We start from the raw sequence: 20901 nt of genomic DNA, 5'->3' as shown, positions 1-20901 counted from the left end.
GCGAATGCAAAGACCACTGCTCTGATTCACTCTCATTGGACGGTGTCCCTTGATTGACAAGGCAGCTCAGCCGCCGCTTGTCCCGATTCCAATTGGTCTATCATGTCTAGCTTTTTTTTCCTACACATTTTTAGCGGACCCCCTGAAACCTTCTCACTGACCCCAGCTAGAGAACCACTGCTCTAAACCCATCCTTTATTTCTTTACTTGTCACATTACCACCCCCTTTTGCCTTGCATGATCATCCCTTTTGTCAAATAATCTCTCCTGCTTTCCACCCCATCAGAGACCTTCCCTTTTGTTCTTTCCTCCGCTCCTCCCTTTTCCTGGCCTTTGTACTTGCTTAAAACCTGTTGCATCTCGAACTTTTTTCAGTTCTGATGAAAGGTCACTGACCTGAAACGTTAACTGTTTCCTCTCTCTGCAGATGCGGCCTGACCTGCTGAGTATTTCCAGCATTTTATGGTTTTAGATGAAATTGGTTGCAAGGGTGTGGACTTTGTAGTGGGAGCCAAAGACAATGACTTCAGGCTTCCTAACGTTTAACTGAAGGAAATTGCACTCATCCAAGATCGGATGTCAGACGACACAGTTGCAGTGGAGGGATCGAGATAAGTAGCAGAGAGATAGCAATGGGTGTCGTCAGGGTACATGTGGAAGCTGACCCCATGTCTACAGATGGTGTTGCCAAGGGGCAGCAGGTAGTTGAGGAAGAGGAGAGGGCCAAAGATAGATACTTTGGGGACTCCAGAGATGAAGGTTTGGGGGCGGAAAGAGAAGGCATTTCTGGAGATGCTCCGGCTACAGTGGATAGGTTAGAGTGGAACCAAGCGAGTGCAGTCCCACTGACTTGGATAGTGGAAGAGAAGGGTTAGAGAAGTATGGTGCTGTCGACCGGGTCAGAGAGATTATGGAGTGCAAATGAAGGAAATCTATTTTAAACATCCCTGACAACAAGAACAACTTTATTACAAGAGAATTTTTAATGATGGCTAAACCACTTTAAAATGCAAGTTGAGAACAGGAATATGGAGGAACATTTTTAACATATTACTCAGACAAAAAAAGCAGTTGTAGCCCAGGACAAATCTGGGGTTGCTATGGGACCAGTGGAACCAACCAGCACTGTCTTGAGATAAGACCCTCATTAAACTACAACAAGTGACACGTATGATGAAGTAACCCCACTAAACTTTGAGCCAATCACAAACAAGGGGAAAAGCAATGCTTGAAGGAACCAATCATTGAGGTGTACATGTGAAAGCATTGAGAAAAGTCTGAACACAAAAAATTTAAGAACTGGCACAATACCTCGTTTTTTTTACTGCAGTCAGCCAGAACAAATGTGTCCTGGTTTAACGGGAAGGCGGTGGCGTCTAAAGATTGCAACAGACTTCAAGTGAGCATCGATTTGGCTACCAGGCACGTGAAGACTCCAGGACAGGTTAATTTGGGTTCTTATTTAATCCAAGTGTTAGTGGTTAAATCAAAGATCTCAGAGATAGTGTATCTGTGTGGTTTCCTGTTAAGGTAGATTCAGGTTTATGAACCCCACTCTAACACCTAATGTGGGAGGTGTGAAAGTCAATAATGGCCCAGAAATTCGGATCTCCACGGGCAAGTATGCACGGGGTACTCACCTGTAAGCCCAATGGAAGTGCCGGTTTCCTGCATGCACAGGAAACTGGCACTTCCGTTCCCCTGAAAGGAGGGGTTAAGAGGTCGAATGCGTGCGCAGTAGAGGCTGCGCGTGCGCATCGAACTTTGTTTTTTTTTTTTTATATACAAGTTTTCCCAGGGAGCTAAGTCTGCAGAAGTTAGACATGTAAAAAGCAGGCGTAAGGCCTGCTTTTTACAAGGTAAGTGGTGAATTAATTAAAAATTAAAACATTTTTTCCCCACAGGTTTATTATTTTTAAATACTTTAAAGCAAGGTAAGTTTATTTTAAGCCCCGTTAGAAAATAAAATTATTTTTTTCAAAAATTTAAATTATTGTTTAAAATAGTTATTTCATGCAATTTATAGTTTATTTCAAAAATGTGACGTTTTAAAAAAAAATTATTCGAAGATTTAGTGCTGTTTTGGGGCCGTAGTATTTATAAGTCTTGACAGCACTTCCTGTCAGACTTATGAATGGAGCATTCCCTGCCACCATTGGCTCCCTATGGCCCACGTGATCCCAGGGCATGCATCAAACTAACTGCGCCCCTGGGATACGCAAGCACTGTGTGCCGGCAGCTGGACCAGGCCCCGGATCGGAATTCCACGGGGGCCCACAGCTGAACGGCCGGCGTGCAAGGTAAGTGCAGGTCGGGGGCTTGCACCCGCGGGAAGCCCCCAACCCGAATTTCTGGGCCAATAATCCTAAACAACCTGATCACTGTCACAGGGGATGTAATTTGTGACATTGGCTAGGGCTGTTTCAGTGGCAGGTGCTGAAACCGGATTGGACTCAAACACTGAGTCGCAGGAAAGATAAGCACAGGTTTGGGAGGCGACAACACATTCAAGGACTTTATAGAGGAAAAGGAGATTGGAGATGGGGAAGTAGTTAAGAGGTTGTGGGTGACTTACTTGAAAGGGAGCTGAACAGTACCTGAGGAGAGGGACTCAGTTACAATGTCAGATATCATGGAAGCCAGAAAGGAGAGTTGAACAGTTATCAATTTAGTGGGAATTGGGTCAAGGGAGCAGGAGGTGGGCGTCACAGACAAGGTGAGGGCATGAGGACAGAGTTATGGCCAGGCTAGGGGAAGTTTGAAGAGCAGTTTGTCTTGGTGGGTAATGGGAAGGGGATAAGCAGCAGAGGCATAAGCTGAATGGATGGCTTCAATCTTAGTGACAATGTCCATGAGCCTCTCACACATGTTGTTGGAGGCGAGTGTGCACAGGGCAGGGGAGAAAGGTTTCAGGAGAAAGTTAATAGTGGAGAACAGAAGCTGGGGATTATCTTTGCTCTCCAGGATGCTCCTGGAGTAGTAAGCGGTTTTGCCAGAGGAGGGGGAAGCCTGATAGAGCTTGATATAGTCCAGCCACACGTGCCAATAGATGGCTAAACCAGGTGTATACCAGATACACTAAAAATCTGTGCCTCTTGGAGCGGAGGATGCACTAATGATAGCCATGCCAGAGGGAATAACCAGAATGGGAGACAGTAAAGGTTTTACTGAGGACAGGGCATCAAATGTGGAAGAAAGGGAGTGATTGAGCAATTCGACAGCTGCAGAAGTATCCTGGTGAATGGAGGTAGTTGGCAGCTTGAAAGTGCAATTGTAAGTAACTTGGGAAGAGTTCCCCCCCCCTCCCCCAAAGGGTACAAGCAGAAGGAACCCAAAATTCTGTTAGCCTTTTTTATGGCTTTATCTACCTGATCTTGCACTTCCAGGAAATGATATGCTTCAACTCTTGGGTCTCTCTGTTCATCCACTGTCTTTTCATTGAGTACGTACCTCTGTTGCTTGATTTTCCTTCCAAAATGTACTACTTCACACTTATTCACATTATGCCAACTGTCTGCACATTTGGCTAATCTGTTCATATTTTTGAGGTCTTTTATAGTCCTTTACACACACTGCTGACAAAAATGGTAGACAGACAGTTTGTACGTAGCAAGATCTTGCACAACAAGGAGATGTAGAATCAACTAACTTGTTTATGGTGGTATTGGTTGGGCAAGACTCTGGGAGAACGTCATGTTCTTTGAACAGTGTTCTGGAATTGTTAACATAAACTTGAATAAGCAGATGGGCTCTCAACGTAATCATGGCTCAGAATTTTCTGGAGCTGCTCTTGCTCCACTGCCATAACTTTGCTGGAAGTGTGGTGTAAGCCATGTTAAGCATGTAAACGGGGTTTCCATCGTACTTCTAGCAAAGTTACGACAGTGGAGTGGAAGTAGCTCAGGAAATTCCAGACCAATATCTCATTGGAAAAGTAGCACCTCTAACTGCAACACTCCCTCATTTTAACATTGAAATGTCAGCTTTGATTTAGAGCTCAAACACCCAGCAGGAGGGACTCACCCACAGCCTTCTGATGCAGTAACAAGAGCACTACCAACTGATCCAAGCTCTTTGTGACTACAGAGCACCATATGGGAGGCAACGAGATGGGTATTTGTTCCCTGTCTGTCATCCTTGTTGCCACCCACCATTAGTGTCTCCAGCAATCATCTCCTTTCTTCAGCTTTTATGCGGCAACAGTGATGGAGGGACAGTAAGTGAGGGAGATTGGACAGAGTGCCAAGGCCCATTTCCATTTAAATGCAGCAGGGCAGTTAAAAGGTGCTAGTGGAGGGGGAGGAACATCTCTGCCTCCCATATGGTGCTACTAGCAAAGTGCCAGATCCAGAGTTCCAGCCAAGCCCATTCCAAATTTTGATGAACTGTATCTCAGGAACTCCTGCCCCTTCATATAAGCTCTGCCCCTTTATGGTGCTGCAGTGAGTAACCCATTGCAGCACCACTGGATTTTTCACCATGGTAGTGGCAAGCTCCTTCTGTGGAGCAGAGATGCCAGAGAGCTCGGCCAGCATATTTAATTAATCCTGAACTAAGCGGGATTGAGCTGGTAGGCAGAGGAAAATCAAGGCTTAAGTAATCCATTCTCATTCCCTCACCTTGATTAGCACCAAGTCTATAAAAAAAAATAGGGAGCAGTAATGTGACATTTGCTTCTACAAAGAGATAAAAGAAGAATGGCTCGAGGATAAAAATTAAAGTGAAATAATTTTTTCAAGAACCTAAAACAAAGCTTTGCTAAAACCAACTTGCTTGCATATTTTATCATGACTTGTGCTGAATTGAAAGCATTGCAAAACTTGAAAGCATATCCAAACAGTTGGGGATTATTCACTGCATTAATTTTCACCTTCATTAATAGCACAATATGGTTCGGAAACATTTACACTTAAGACTTACTGATAAGGCCATAGAAAAATTCAGAGGCATTTCATTAGGGTGACCCCACTTGGAATAATCTCACACATCCTTGCGACAACACTCCTTCCTCTTCCCAATTTTCCCCAGAGTCCTTGCAACTGACAGAATAACTGAATGGGAAAAAGCAATTATCTCGTGCATGCCAAACGTTCAACACAGCACTCGTCAGAATACTAACACTGCTTCCAACTACTTTCTTACTGAACTTACGGTCACTTTCATTTTCCTCCTTTGGAGCGCAGTCAGTGTCTGGAAATTCTTCCAGTTCCTCCAATTTTAACAATTTCATGCTTGTAGGTTCTTTGTAAGGTGGAGGCAGTCGCATAGGTGGTGGTGGTCCACCTCCATCAGGGCCCAAACTCTGAAGGAGAAACAAAGGACATCAACACATTAAAAGAAAAGCAAGGCTTCAAATTTCTTTAAAATAGTAATGCATCTGCACAGCAATGGTTGCCAGCATATTTATAGTTAAAGTGACTGAATAATCCTTTACGAACCATTTTTGAGCAGAAACAAGAGTAATTTACAAAGCAAGACAAAGGCATGGCAGTGATAAGCAAAGCATGGATCATGCACAATTGAGATATGCCAGCCGACAACATTCAAGATTTATTAACCAGTCTAGGATTTGAGGAACTTGGCTTACACTTCCTATGTAAATATAATAGGGTTCAATTCAGCTGTAATACTGATATGCCACAAATGGCTATGTGCATAATAAAGTGTAGATAAATCCATTACAGACAGGAGAATTGGTTCTCACTCCAGAATTCTCAGATGACGTTTAATACTGCTAATCAACTTCAACAGGATGCAGTCTTTCTTCAATACTCCAGCAGTTGCAAGTATATCTACAAGGTATCTTGTTAGCAATAAAAAGTTCACATTGGCTTAGTGGTGGCACTCTCATCTCTGCACCAGAGGGCTGTGGGTGGAAGCCCTACTCAAAAGGACTTGAGCACATAATCTAGGATGCCTCTTCAGTGCAGTACTGAGGGAGTGATACCTTTCCAATGAGATGCTAAACTGAGACCCCATCTGTCCTCTCGGGTGCACAAAGAAGATACAACAGCAGTATTTGAAGAAGAGCAGGGGAGATCTCCTGGTGCTTTGGCCAGTATTCAGCCCTCAACCAACATCACAAACAGATTATCTGGTTATTTAGCTCACTGCTTTTTGCGGAATCTTGCTGTGTGTAATTTGATTGCCGCATTTCCTTACAACAGTGATTACACTTCAAAAGTACTTAATTGGCTGTGATGCGCTTTGCGAGGTCCTGGGGTGTGAAAGGCACTATATAAATGCAAGTTCGTTTGTTCTTTAAAATCTGCTCCCTTACAGGTTTCCTTATCTGTAATTAATTTTTCTTATAAACAAATTTATTTAATTCTAAATACAGCCAGAGGGCTGTGGATGCTCAGGTGATGAGTATATTCAAGACGGAGATCAATAGATTTTTAGCACTAAGGGAATCAAGGGATATGGGGATCGGGCAGAGTTGATGTAGAAGTTCAGCCATGATCTTATTGAATGGTGGAGCAGGTTTGAGGGACCCTATGGCCTACTCCTGCTCCTATTTCTTATGTTCTTAGACCAGAATAGTCAAACCATCAAAGTTTACACCTTTTCCAGAGCCCCCGTAAGCATGTTTTTACATTCTTAAATACTGTGTTGATAAAGGAGCTAAGATAATATCAGTGAAATGTCCAATGGTTGAGATTTGCAAGATTTTATTGTAGTTTTTAGAAAGTTCTTGGGTTGTCCTTTACCAGTTTCAACAATTAGAATTACGGATTTGAAATTCCAACGCAGAGGCATTTTCCACAGTGCAATTCATGCTACCAGCACACAGACGAGACCTCCAGGGTTTTCTGACATGTCCTGATTAACTTATGACAGATAGGCTGCCAGCACAATTTGCATCACATACTGGGAGCGCAGAAGTTAGGTAGAGGAGGCACAACAGAAAGGAGAGTCTAAAACTGGAGGACCCCTTACCCCCAAATGTTGAAATGTCCGAAAGAACTCATTCTCAACCTAGCAGGCTGCCTCTGTGGTCCCCATTAGAGTGGTGCATGCAGGTGGTGAATATGAATCTGCAGGATAGTAGCGATTCCTCAAAAAAATGTTAATTTCACTTTCACATTGTACCAATCACCAGCTTAACTGGCACCAGAGGCAGAGGACTCAACACACTCTTGCTACCCATTTCCACCTCCTGCAAGCATCAGCTCAGGAATATCGCTCCAAAGCAAGAGGTAGAGTTAGAGTTAAAGCAAAGAGCACTGGGTGAAACATGAAGGATGAGTGAGGGGAAGCAAATATAGGAAACAGCAGAGGAACAGCCTAAAGTAGACTGGAGCGCCAAGTCCAGGCTGCCCTCAGATAAAGAATTCCACAATTGATACAATCGAGGGCCTACTACAAAAAGAGGATTTCTTTCGGAGCACCACCAATTAACTGAGTTCATGAGAGTGTGCAAATAAACACTACACAATATGATAGCTGGTAAGGAGGGGTCTACTACCATTTCTGTGCATTAATTTTTGATCACATTACAGAATCTGTAATGCATGCCACCTCCAGGGCCAACTGCAGGGATCCCTCCTTACCGAAGGTTCCACACACAGCTGTGAGCGCTCAGGAGCACCATAACTGAAGTTATGGAGACTTCTGTTTCGATCCACGAGTCCAATTTTCTGGGATTCTTCACGCTGGGAGAATCATCTGAACTGGATCTAGACATGGCTTCCATGGCCTCACAGCAGCTTTGCAGTATTCCCCCACGCAGATGCCCAAACATGTTAAGGGAATACCCAGCAGCAGGGGCATGGCAGGAGGAAATAGAGATGAGGCAGTGTCTCTTAAGACAACTAAACATCATGCCACCCAACTGCCCCACTCAAAGGACTGAACTTGAGCTAGAAGTTGAGCAGGCCCAGGCAGCCACCACAGTAGGATAAGCGGCGACTGCAGTTGTAGGGACTTCTGCTGACCCTGGCAAAGGAGGTGGCAAACTTTAGATAAAAGCAACAGGCAACCTTCACATTTCCTTCTTCCAATAGGGTAGCACTTAGAACACTAGAATAGGTGGTATAAGTCATTCAGTATCCAATGTCACCAGGGAAACTGCAAACACAAGAAAAAGTAGACCTGCTTGTGCAGGTAGCAATGACCGTGCAAGTAAAATGGTTTAAATTTAACATTTATCTCACGTCACAAGCTGTGCCTCTTCACTTAGCATAACTGTTGCTCCTTCCTGAGCCACCTCCTGCCCCTGCTGTAAAGCAATGCCTCTCCAAATTACAAAATATGTAACATTGTAGCAGACCACACTCGATTTCAGCCCTGGTGGCAGTATGGGCCTCATTGAATTTTCTTTCGACTAATGTTCACAGGTTGCAAACAGGTGTCAGTAGCCAGAGCTCCAGAGGTATTCACTGGTCTCCCAAAATCAATCCATCCATCCAGGACAAACCATCCTGGGACAAGGGTGTGACTGTGGACTGTCACAGGATGATAGTGCTATGGCTACTCCCTGGGTATCAGACATCAATCTGTATGACAAAATGCCTGTGGTTACAGACAAGGTAAACATTTTTTGAGTTGACCCCTTCCTGTTCAGGAATGCTGTTACATTAGTGCAACAAAGATCCTGTGGGATTCCTGCCACCTTGTAAAAGTACTGGACCCTCTCCTACTGCTGCAACTCTTCCTTAGAGCATACAATGAATTTGTTTGCCCTTTTAAACATAACCTCAGTGACCTGTTGGATGCACTGACATACTGATACTGGCTTATCTAGCAGATGTTCACTATGCACTTTGAAAGGAGTCAGTAATATAGGGCATGATATTGAGGCAGTATATAATTCTGCTGATAATGTTGGGCTGCTCGATCTGATCTTAGCCTATCTCATATTATACAAAGGAGGGTGCTTCCCTGTGAAGATGAGACTTTGGGGGAGAAATTCGGTATCGCTCCATTTGGGGCGCAATTATCGGCCGGGCACAAAGTTTAGCGCCTGGCGCTAATTATCACCTCCGACTGCATACTAAGCCTCTATCGCCCCTGGAGGTGATTTGAGCGCTAAATCAGGCACTACACACCTCTCAAGGCGCTAACGCTGAGGAGCTACCTTAGAGCGCTGGCGAAGCTCAGGTGATGTCAGTTAGCAATGGAACACAGACACACTCGCGCTGGTCAGTTCTTAAAGGGGAGGGTCGATTTTGCTCTCCATCCACACCTTGCTCATTGCAGCCTTGAATTGTGGCCTGGAGAGACCTGTACATCAATTCTGCTGGAAAGAACAATGGAGAGGCCCAGGGAAAGAGCTCAGAGTGCAGCCCCCATAGTCCCTTCTAAATCGATGAAAGGAAGGTCAAATCAAATTGAACCTGCAAAGTGCTGCTCAGTACCCAAAACTCCTTCACACAGCGTGGAATCTCTCCAGAAGTCTCAGTCTCAGTCTCTCTCTCTCTGAATGCGTGGTGCAAAAATGTCGCCGACAAAAAAAAAGCAGGAAGCAGCCGCCTTTAAATAGCGCTCCCACAGTCCCTTCGTGACTGCAAAACGTTCCCCTCTATCTGTCGTTGCTAGCGGTGTGCCACTCAATATCTGGTCCGGGGCACTACACGTTCGACTGACTTCACGATCTGCAGGCGCAGGAGATCGTGGCGGTAGTTTAGCGCCGCCGCAAAAGGTCTGGTCAATTTCACGAGCAGCGCAAACATCACCAGGCGCTAGTTGCTTTGCGCTCCCTTAGGGCGCTAACAGGAGGCACTAATCAACTGAATTTTTCCCCCTTTGTCTTCACAAGAACAATACAGTGATCACTCCTACTCGTGCTTCTGTGGGCGGACATCCTTGCAACAGGTAGGTTGGTGAGGACAAGGTCAAATGGGTTACTTCCGAGTATTGGCTCCCTCATCACCTGATGCAGGCTCGGCTGACAGTTATGTCCTTCAGGACTCAGCCAGCTTAGTCAGGGGTGGCACTACTGAGCCAAACTTGGTGGTAGACATTGAAGTCCTCCACCCAGACTACATTCTCTGTCCTTGCTTCCTTCATCACTCCATAGATTAGAATTGATTACAAGAATTGATACAAAAATCAGGTTTGCAATTAGAAATCATTAGTTAAGCACTTTCCAAACAGATATCAATGTTAAACAGTGAACAAGTGCACAGTATGTGTTGCAGCAGATTCTAGTCAATCATGGCACATCACTAAATCTTAAAATTCACAGTATTTACATAATCTCCCTAGGCAGCCAATTACAGAAAATGAAGGCTTCATAAATAATACATATAAACATTAATATAAATATACATTTTGATGGCTATAAAAATATGCAGACGGTATATTAAAAAGTTTTCTATTTTATAAGGCATACAGATCTGGAGTTTCCATATAATTTCTGCTCAGATATTAGCTTAATCTGGGCAGAATTGAATGAAATAGTGCTAAGGATCGCAGAATTTTAGGTGCAAGTTAGTTGCACTCATAACCACTATGTTGGAGTATCCGAGATCTTTTAAGCTAGTTCAAAAGTCCATTCGCCTGAAGCAGTCCCCGGCCACAAAACTGGCCATGCCCACAGCTCGGAATGAAGAGTTTCTGCCGATTGCGGCCGTTCAGGTGTGTTCATCACGTCGTGCCCAGATTTTCGGGTGCACAGGCACCCATGGTTACATGAATCCAGCATTAATCACCTGACCTGCAGTGACCAGGCAGTCAATTGAAGCCAGACCCAGGTCTGTTTCTCCTTCTGCTGCCATAAATACTTGAAATTCATTTAAACTGATCTGCCTTTGGTACATAAGACCTGTGACCAGCAGTCAACTGAAGCCACTCAGGTGTGCCCTGTTCTGCTGCAGTAATTAGTTAATTGAAGACAGCAGTGACCAGCAGTCAATTGAAAGCAAATAAAAAGTAAAACCAAGAGCTTTAAATCAGTCAATTGAACACCCCTGTTTAAAAAATTAAAGAATGGCTCATTTCATGGCAATACCACTCCTCTGTGATGCTGTATCAGCCATGATTTGATTAGGATTGATTGTGCTGCTTTATTGTGTAGATTCTTGGGTGATTGTGTGTTTGGACTTATGCTAATGAGTTTGCACGAAAACTTCAGCATAACTTCACCTTGGCAAAACCAGTGCAGTGTCCAGCGCATTCTGCCAATTGCACCCCTAGGGGAAACGCCATGCCTCATTTCATTAGCATTGTCCCTTAATGTATATTACAACGGTTATTAGTAATATGTGATAGCCCATCATAGCGGACACTGTGAAATACTCAACAACAGATTACCTGGATAAGTTTAATCGATTGAGAAGGAAAACAATCCCTTGAGGTTTTAGAACAAGTTCAAATAGCTCTAGCAACAAGAATACTACCTGCATTGCCAGCATTCTTAGAATCAATACGTATAGAACATTGCACAGATAGCTGTGTGTCACTGAGTTTACTTGGCACAAATAAAAGACCAATAATTTAATAAATCTAATCTGAGGTCTTTGATGAGTGCTTTTTTATTGCCTATTTTAACTCAAAAAGCTAACTTAAGAAATAATTTGCATTTACATAGTGCCCATCATGCTTTCAGGATGTTCCAAGGGGCTTCACAGCCAATGAATTACTTTTGAAGTGTAGTCACTGTTACGGTTTTTGGTGATGTTGTTTGAGGGTTAAATATTGGCCGCGACAGAGGGAAGTCGCCTGCTCTTCTTCAACCAGCACCATTTGAACAAGCAGACAGGACCTTGGTTTAATATCTCATCTGAAAGACAGCACGTCTGGCAGTGCAGCATTCACCGTTATGTGAATTCATCCCAGTAATGCCATTCAAAAAATGTAATTTTCAAATATTAAAAGTGAGTTAAAATGTATGAATACCACCAGGAAAAGCCACCACTCCCAGGATTTTGTCCCATTGTTTTGAGATGTTAGTCTGCACAAACTCTGTTTTATTAAAGACAGGCTCCAAATGAATTCAACACATCAATGTCAGATCTTGCAGTAATTACTCAATTCCTGTTCTTCTCACTGCAACAGATGGGACTGAATCGAGCTCCACATGCAGCTTTTACAAATGTACCTCGACAAATTGTACCTTATCAAGAATCTGCTGACAAAACAGGAAAAACTATAGACTCTAATCTAGTTTGCACGTAAAGCAAATTACTGACTGTGTTTCATAATATCTTAAGATTTTGTTTCTTTGCACTATTTATTTGCAATTACATCCAGAACAGTACTTTAGCCTGTATAAAGTGGTGCGTAATATTTCCTGCCATCTGATTTGAAAGGAGACCTAGTGGGCATCCTACATATTCTCCATAAAGTCATTTACCACCATCTAGATTGTTAAACCAGTGTTGCATGGAGCAAACACACAAATTTCAGTTCATAATAGACAGGATCAGATTACACAAAATATCATGCATTCGTGAGAGAAAAATTACTGATAAATCCTCAAACTGTACTAACGGTGATGTCATTTACCTCTTCATCCCAATCCTGGAATCTTAACCAGTTTCATTAAATAGTCCCATTACCATCTCCTTTTGCTTTGTACTATCATATTGTTTGTTATTCAATCTCTCCTGTCTTCCACCCTATCACAGACCTTCCCTTCCGTTCTTTCCTCCCCTTCCACTTTTCTCCCTAAAATCTGTTACATCTCTAACTTTTTCCAGTTCTGACAAAAGGTCACCGACCTGAAACGTTTAACTCGGTTTCTCTCTCCACAGATACTGCCTGACCTGCTGAGTATTTCCAGCATTTTCTGTTTCTATTTCATTAGTTAATTATCAGTTAGAAGTAAGAGAACTCTGTGCCAATGTTCGACTCCCTGAGAGGGGTTAAATCTTTAAAGGAAGAATTGACTATCTTTTCTGCAAGAAGAATGAAGTCTAAGTACCACATCTGTCAAGTCTTCTAGGAATTTTCATGCCATGCTCACCTTTGGAGTACAAGTGGAATCATAGCAAATTGTAACAGCAGCTTGTATCAAATTTTTTTTCCCCCTAATTGGCCTGGATTTTTATGTTTTTTCGCCTCTCCCAGCAGACTGCATGGCTTTGGGTGGGTAAGGAGTGTCTGTATTGTGATGCATAAAAGGCATCACGACTACACAGGACGGGCTAAATGGAGCAGTTGGTCTTTTCCTGTCCGACATTTTAGTACGTTTGGAATTCACGTACTACTGATAATGACAAAGATACCATCTTAAATGTTTCCTTAGGTCCAAAATATATGGTTCTCAGACCTCTTGGGAACTGGAAAGTACCTGTGGGTGGAGTCCCGTGGATGCTCGGTCTATGGCTAGTTTGCAATACATTTTTTTCTCACCAATTTTTCCCCTTAATTCTCCTTGAATGGCACTCCTTGATGCGATGCATTTCCCATTTCCATGGCATCAAGCTTCCTTTAGCATCTAGCCCAAGTGACCATTATTTATGCAAGAGCCACAGTGAGCAGTCGCAGACTATTCAACAACAAGGGTAACCACAGCCAAGTCTAATTCTCTCCTCACCAAATATCCACATGAGCACTTCCAGCAGGGGCTGCTAGATAATAGTGCTCAAACAGCTGCACTGGCGCAGGTCACCTAACTTGGACTGAACCTGAAACTTTCCTCAGCTGTACAGCTCAGCTATTCATTGCATAAACTTTCTGACCCATTATGGGAACTCTTCCACTAATTTTACTGAGGGATTAACCCTCAGTAAACCCACTGAGGGATTAAGCCCGGAAGGTTTGATGGCGAGAGAGAGGAGATAAAGAAGAAAAGTCTCTTTATTACAGGGTGTAGTCATTGTCACTGATTTATACTGTGATTTACAGACATTAAGCCATCGAGAGAGAGGGTCCTTCTATATATTAGTCGCCACAAACAACAGCCCTGATTTTGCAAACCCAGCAAAATTGGAGTCACTTGTACCAGTAGCTTGATGGGGATTGGGGCGGGGGGGAGGGGGGAGAGAGAGGGAGATAGGGCCTTGTCAAATTGTGATGGGAGGCCTTCCCCTAACTTGAACAAGTTACTTGCCCAAACAGCTTGGTCTATAGCACATTTGGCTGAGGTGTGCAAAACTTGCAGAGGCAGCAGCTTGCCATAAAAAGGGAAGTTATGATCATGGCAGGAAAGTGTCCAAAGTATGATCAGCTGTGACACGTGAGCAATGTTCTCCTTTTGATTCTGAAGTTTTAGCGATGATGTCACAGAAATGCACTAAAGGAGCATTGCCCTATTTGAGGCTGAAGGCCAACCTCCCTTAAGAGCACAAACACCAGCTGAATGGAAGGAGATTACCAACTGATTCAGTGCTGTTACATAAGTCCCTTTAAGCTCACTGCAAATGAGAAAGAAGTTTGCTGGTATTAGGAGCAAAGCAAAGTCTGCTCCTCACATTTTCACATATTTCTTACCTTTTTAATGTCAATATTTCTTATTGTGTTGTGTAGGACTACCACCGTGCTAAATGGGATAGATTCAGAACAGATCTAGCAGCTCAAAACTGGGCATCCATGAGGCGCTGTGGGCCATCAGCAGCAGCAGAATTGTATTCCACCACAATCTGTAACCTCATGGCCCGGCATAGCCCTCACTCTACCATTACCATCATCCTAGGGTACTAACCCTGGTTCAATAAGGAGTGTAGAAGAGCATGCCAGGAGCAGCACCAGGCGTACCTAAAAATGAGGTGCCAACCTGGGGAAGCTGCAACACAGGACTACATGCATGCTAAAAAGCGGAAGCAGCATGCTATAGACTGGGCTAAGTGATCCCACAATCAACGGATCAGATCAAAGCTCTGCAGTCCTGCCACATCCAGTCGTGAATGGTGATGGGCCATTAAACAACTAACGGGAGGAGGAGGCGGCTCCATGAATATCCCCATCCTCAATGATGGGGGAGCCCAGCACGATAGTGCAAAAGACAAGGCTGAAGCGTTTGCAACCATCTTCAGCCAGAAGTGCCGAGTGGATGATCCATATCGGCCTACTCCGGAGGTCCCCACCATCACAGAAGCCAATCTTCAGCCAATTTAATTCACTCCACGTGATATCAAGAAACAGCTGAGCACACTGGATACAGCAAAGGCTATGTGCCCAGGCAACATCCCGGCTATCGTGCTGAAGGCTTGTGCTCCAGAACTAGCCGCACCTCTAGCCAAGCTGTTCCAGTACAGCTACAACACGGGCATCTATCAGACAATGTGGAAAACTGCCCAGGTATGTCCTGTCCACAAAAAGGAGAAATCCAACCCAACCAATTATCACCCATCAGTCTATTCTCAATCCTCAGCAAAGTGATGGAAGGTGTCATCAAAAGTGCTATCAAGCAGCATTTACTCACCAATAACCTGCTCACTGATGCCCAGTTTGGGTTCTGCCAGGACCACTCGGCTCCTGACCTAATTACAGCCTTGGTCCAAACATGGACAAAGGAGCTGAATTCCAGGTGAGGCGAGAGTGACTGCCCTTGACATCAAGGCAGCATTTGACCGAGTGCGGCATCAAGGAGCCCTAGTAAAACTGAAGTCAATGGGAATCGGGGGGGAAAAACGCTCCATTGGCTGGAGTCATACCTAGCACAAAGGAAGATGGTTGTGGTGGTTGAAGGTCAATCATCACAGCCCCAGGACATCGCTGCAAGAGTTCCACAGGGCAGTGTCCTAGGCCCAACTGTTAAGTCTGTGTGTTATACTGAGAATTACTACACAGACCACAAAAGAGTAAATTCAACAGGTCTTTACTAGTCGAAGGTCAGGGCTGAACTGCCCAATAAATCATTACACAGCACTTATATACCGGTGTGGTCACCACCGGTATTACAGTATACAGCAGCCAAGATAAAGTAGTGCAACCCTTAAAATAGTTCTCTTAAAGGTGGAACGGTTACATACACTACACCAACCATCTTCAGCTGCTTCATCAATGGCCTTCCCTCCAACATAAGGTCAGAAATGGGGATATTTGCTGATGACTGCACAGTGTTCAGTGCCATTCACAACTCCTCAGATAATGAAGCAGTCCATGCCCGCATGCAACAAGACCTGGATGACGTTCAGGCTTGGGCTGATAAGTGGCAGGTAACATCCCCGCCACGGAAGTGCCAGGCAATGACCATCTCCAACAAGCGAGAGTCTAACCACCTCCCAATGACATTCAACGGTATTACCATCGCCGAATACCCCACCATCAACAGCCTGGGGGGGGGGGGGGTCACCATTAACCAGAAACTTAACTGAACCAGCCACATAAATACTGTGGCAACAGGAGGTCAGAGGCTAGGTATTCTGTGGCGAGTGTCTCACCTCCCAACGCCTTTCCACCATCTACAAGGCACAAGTAAGGAGCGTGATGGAATACTTTCCACTTGCCTGGACGAGTGCAGCTCCAACAACACTCAAGAAGCTCGACACCATCCAGGACAAAGCAGCCCACTTGACTGGCACCCCATCCACCACCTTAAACATTCACTCCCTCCACCACCGGTACACAGTGGCTACAGTGTGCACCATCTACAAGATGCACTGCAGCAACTCGCCAAGGCTTCTTCAGCAGCACCTCCCAAACCCGCAACCTCTTCCACCTAGAAGGACAAGGGCAGCAGGTGCATGGGAGCACCATCACCTGCAAGTTCCCCTCCAAGTTACACACCATCCTGACTTAGAAGTATATCGCTGGTCATTCATCGTCGCTGGGTCAAAGTCCTGGAACTCCCTCCCTAACAGCACCTTCACCACACGGACTGCAGCGGCTCACCACCACCTTTGAGGGCAATTAGGAATGGGCAATAAATGCTGGCCTTGCCAGCGACGCCCACATCCCATAAACAAATAAAAAATATATATTGGATCTTGAAACTTACACTCCTCTTTGCTCCTCCCTTCACCAAGTACAGAGAGCTCATGGATTTCTTATCCACCAAGATAGCAACCATCCATTCAGCCACTTCTACCCTAGCCCTGAAACCCCCATCTCTCTCTTGTTTCTCTCCATTCTTCATCCATGTCCACTCTAAGCTAATCGAATCAATGAAACTCACCTCCTGCTCCCCTAACCCCATGTCTACTAAACAGTTCACCACCTCCCCTTCCTGGTTCCCATGCTTACTAACATTGTGAATCAGTACTGTCCCTCTCCCTTAGTACCTACATAATCACCCTCTTCTTCAAAAGAACCCCACCTTCAATCCCTTTGTCCTTGTAAACTACCACCCTGTCTCCAACCTCCCTTTCCTCCAAGTCCTTGAATATGTTATCACCTCCCAAATTCGTGCCAAATTCTGAGATCAGGTTTACGACCCTCACACAGCACAAACAGCCCAAAACTAAGGCATGAATGACATTCACTGTGACAGTGACCATGGTGCATTATCTCCCCTCAATCGCTTTGCATCCTTTCAAACAGTCAACCACACCATCCTCCTCAAACGCCTATCCTCCACTGTCCAGTTCAATTGGACTGGCCTCATCTAGTTCTACTCTTACATATACAATTGTAGCCACAGGAATGGCTTCTCTTCCTGTCTCTACACCATTATCATTAAGTCACCAAAGGATCTATCCTGGTCTCCCTCCTTTTCCTCATCTACATGCTGTCGCTTCACAAGATCATTGGCAGATATAGGGTTGTGGTGATTATTCTTGTTTTATAAGAAGCATTGTAATTGGTTGCCTGTTTTCCTGCCTGGAGATATATGCTGTAAACTTATTGGTTAGTTGATTCCATGTGACCTGTGGTGGCCATCTTAAATTCAGTTTTCTACAGTTTGGTTGAGACTGGGTGCTCAACATGTACTTGCTGGGTTTTTTAAGGTTAATAAAGCCTAGCTTTTGAAAGGCAATCTACGCTTTATTTCAAGGGTCAGATACCGCATCTAAACTGATGACCCAGATCTACCTCTCCACCACTTCCCTTGGCTCCAAACGGTCCCTGTGCTGTCAAGCTGTTTCAGATTTCCAGTCTTGGATGAGCCATCATTTCCTCCAGTTAAAAATTGTGAAGATTGAATCCATCATCTTTGGTCCTCACCACAAACTGGCATCAATTCCACCACCCACCCCCACAACTTGATCGCAACTGTGGCATCTTACTTGACTCCGAGCTGAGCTTACAACCCCATATACTCTCCAACAAAAAGACTGCCTACTTCCACCTTTGTAACATTGGCTGCCTCTGACCCTGCCTAAGCCCATCAGCCACCGAAATCTTCATCATGTCTTTGACTATTCCAATATTCTCCGGGCTGGCCTCCATCAACTTCATCTCATCCAAAACTCTGCTGCCCATATCCTATTCCCACATCAAGCCTTGCTTTCACATCACCCCTGTCCTCGTTGATCCACATTAGCTTTCGTTCTCTCAATGCCTAAAAAATAAAATTTCTATCCATGTGTTTACATCCCTTCATGACCTTGCCCCTCCCTCTCTCTAATCTGCACAAGCACTGCAACCCCCACCCACCCCAAACTCTCCATTCCTCCAACTCTGTCTTATGCATCCCCCCACCCCCCCTTCACCCCACTGCTTCACGATATGGAATTTCTTCCTTAAACTCCTCTGTATTTCCATCGCTCTCTGCTTTCTTAAGACACTGCTTAATACCCACCTCTGACCATGCTTTTGGTAATCCCTCTTAATATCCCCTTCTTTGCCTTGCTGTCTATTTTTTGATTACGACTCATTAAAGCAGCTTAGGATGTTTTTCTACATTAAAGACGCTTTATAATTGCAAGTTATTATAAAATATAATTTCCTCTATCATTTCTAGCAGTGTACTAAAAATACAAAAAAGCACCATTAATAGTCAGTTAATTTGGAACTGAATTCCACTATTTGAATCCAACGTTTTCTAAAAAATCATGTTGCAATCATGAAAACAAAAATACATTAGATAGCAAAGTTGTATAAAAGGCAACTAAAAGGGTTCTCATTCTGTATCTGTACAAAATATATTTAAATATAAAGTAATTTACCAATAATAAAAAAGTTATCCATTATCAGTATCTTCTTTTTAAGAGATTACCTTTACTGGTTTTTTCTTTTCTCTTTCTCCTCGTTGTTCAGCTTTGCTTTGATATACAGAATATGGCTGTTAAACAGAAACCCCAAATAAATTCAGTTTTAAATGATACCTTGCAGGAAAAAAATACAACTTGTTTGTGTTGTACTAGCTGCATTCAACTGCAACAATCTAAAACTTATAAATAATACATTTTGTTTCTTTCCAATCATGCTGTTTTTTGTACATTAAAACTAAGATGGGTTTAAGTAGAAGTCCTGGACTCTGCCAGAGCGCGCCCATTTTTCAGGCGCTAAATGACCCCCAAAGCCTCCAATATGGCGGGTAGGAAGCGCACGTTCATTATGAGCCAGCCTCCATATTGGTAAAGGTCAAAATACCAGTGAGCACTGCCCACGCCTAAAGCAGGATTTAGGTTCTTTGCATATGCAAATAAAGGGCCTAATGCCTGTTTAAGGCCCCCACTGGAAGATTGGTTTGCCCTGAGGCAAGCAACTCTGGCCTCACTGTTCCCTATCTCTGCATCCTCCTCCCCAAACTCTCCATTTCTCAGACCCTGACCTTATGTTCTTCCCCTCCTCTCTTTGCTCAGTCACTAGCGGCTGTACCTTCAGTCATCCAGGGCCCATGCTCGGATATTCATTCCTTAGCTCCCTCCGCTTCTCTACATCCTTCTCCTCCTTTAAAGGTCCTCCTTAAAACCCATGTACAGTATAAGCTTTTGGTCATCCTTCTGAGTATCTTCTTTGGCTTGCTGTTTTTCCATGCCAATGGTGCTATATAAATTCAAGTTGAACTCAAAGATCAGCCATGATATTATTGAATGGCGGAGCAGGCTCGAGGGGCCGTATGACCTACTCCTACTTCGTATGTTAAGTTGTTGTTATTTCTAGAGTGTACAAAATGATCCAACTACCAAACACATTTTGCCTTCCCCTCCCAACCTTTCCAGATGGAATAATTGCTCTGCAATACCTTTGTACCTTCTTCCTTTACCCCTACTTACAGCTGTCCTTCCCCTGTGCAACTGCAACAGCTGTCTATTAATCTCCTTACACATATCTAGGGCCCGAAAACTCCTTCCATACAAGACAACAATTCATGTGTACTTCCTCTAATCTGATATGCCGTATTCACTGCTCACTATGTGGTCTTCTCTACATTGGGGAAACCAATGTAGATCGCTATACTGAATAGTAGGTGACCACTGTACTGAACATTGCCATTCTGTCCAGTGTGTGACCGTGGCCTGCCTGTGGCTCACCACTTTAACTCCCCCTCACATTCTGACCTCTCTGTCTTTGGTGTATAGTTCCAAAGAAGCTCAACACAAGCTTTATGAACAGTACCTCAATCTTTCTGCTGGGAACACTGCAGCCCTATGATATTAACACTGACTTTAGTAACTTCAGGCCTTAACTACACCTTCCATTTTCTTCACGGCTGCGAGTGCCAGCGTCCAGGAGGATGGGCCTAGTGTTGGTTATCTTCTTCCAACCTTATTCAAATACTCATTTCTCTCAGCCATCAGCCTGATGAAGGGTATACACCCAAAACATCCTAACCTGTCTCTTTACAGATGCTACTGCGTATTCCAGCATCTTCCATTTTTATCTTGGATTTTAAGATTTTGCAGTTTTCCTTTTTTTTTATTTTTCAAGAGATGGAAAAGTGAGTTAAAGCCAAAGTATAGGGAGCATGGAAAACATTCAAATAAGGGATGACAGTCAAAGCTGTGTTAGATCTTACTCTTGCTGTAGACTCCTCCCTTTTACTCTTGCTGTAGACTTCTCCCTTTTACTAATTGTCTAGAAGTTTTTCCTAATAGCTCAAAACCTAACAGTTTAATTTTGCCCATAGTTTTCTTATCACTCAGTTATAAAAGGCATCCATAATGTGGGAACACAAGACAGCAT

General features: G+C 43.9%; 1 protein-coding gene across 8 annotated transcripts in view; it reads right to left on the bottom strand.

Annotated features, from left to right (window-relative positions):
• Window positions 1-20901, bottom strand: part of patj (PATJ crumbs cell polarity complex component) — a 471326-nt gene that overhangs the window by 266029 nt on the left and 184396 nt on the right. For 7 of the 8 annotated variants that reach the window (XM_085982870.1, XM_085982876.1, XM_085982869.1 and 4 more), the window contains 2 exons: window positions 18989-19054; window positions 5152-5302 (listed from right to left, as the gene is read on the bottom strand). In XM_085982870.1, coding sequence (XP_085838996.1) covers window positions 5152-5302; window positions 18989-19054 — 217 coding nt within the window. The remainder of the gene's footprint in view (window positions 1-5151; window positions 5303-18988; window positions 19055-20901) is intronic. The other variant, XM_085982871.1, reaches the window with a different exon arrangement.

The sequence above is a fragment of the Somniosus microcephalus genome, chromosome 3, assembly GCF_052327205.1.
Source record: "Somniosus microcephalus isolate GS21.2 chromosome 3, FLI_Smic_1.0, whole genome shotgun sequence".
Classification (NCBI taxonomy): domain Eukaryota; kingdom Metazoa; phylum Chordata; class Chondrichthyes; order Squaliformes; family Somniosidae; genus Somniosus; species Somniosus microcephalus.
The sequence above is the reverse complement of the archived record's forward strand: the minus strand, read 5'-3'. Positions and strand labels throughout refer to the sequence as shown.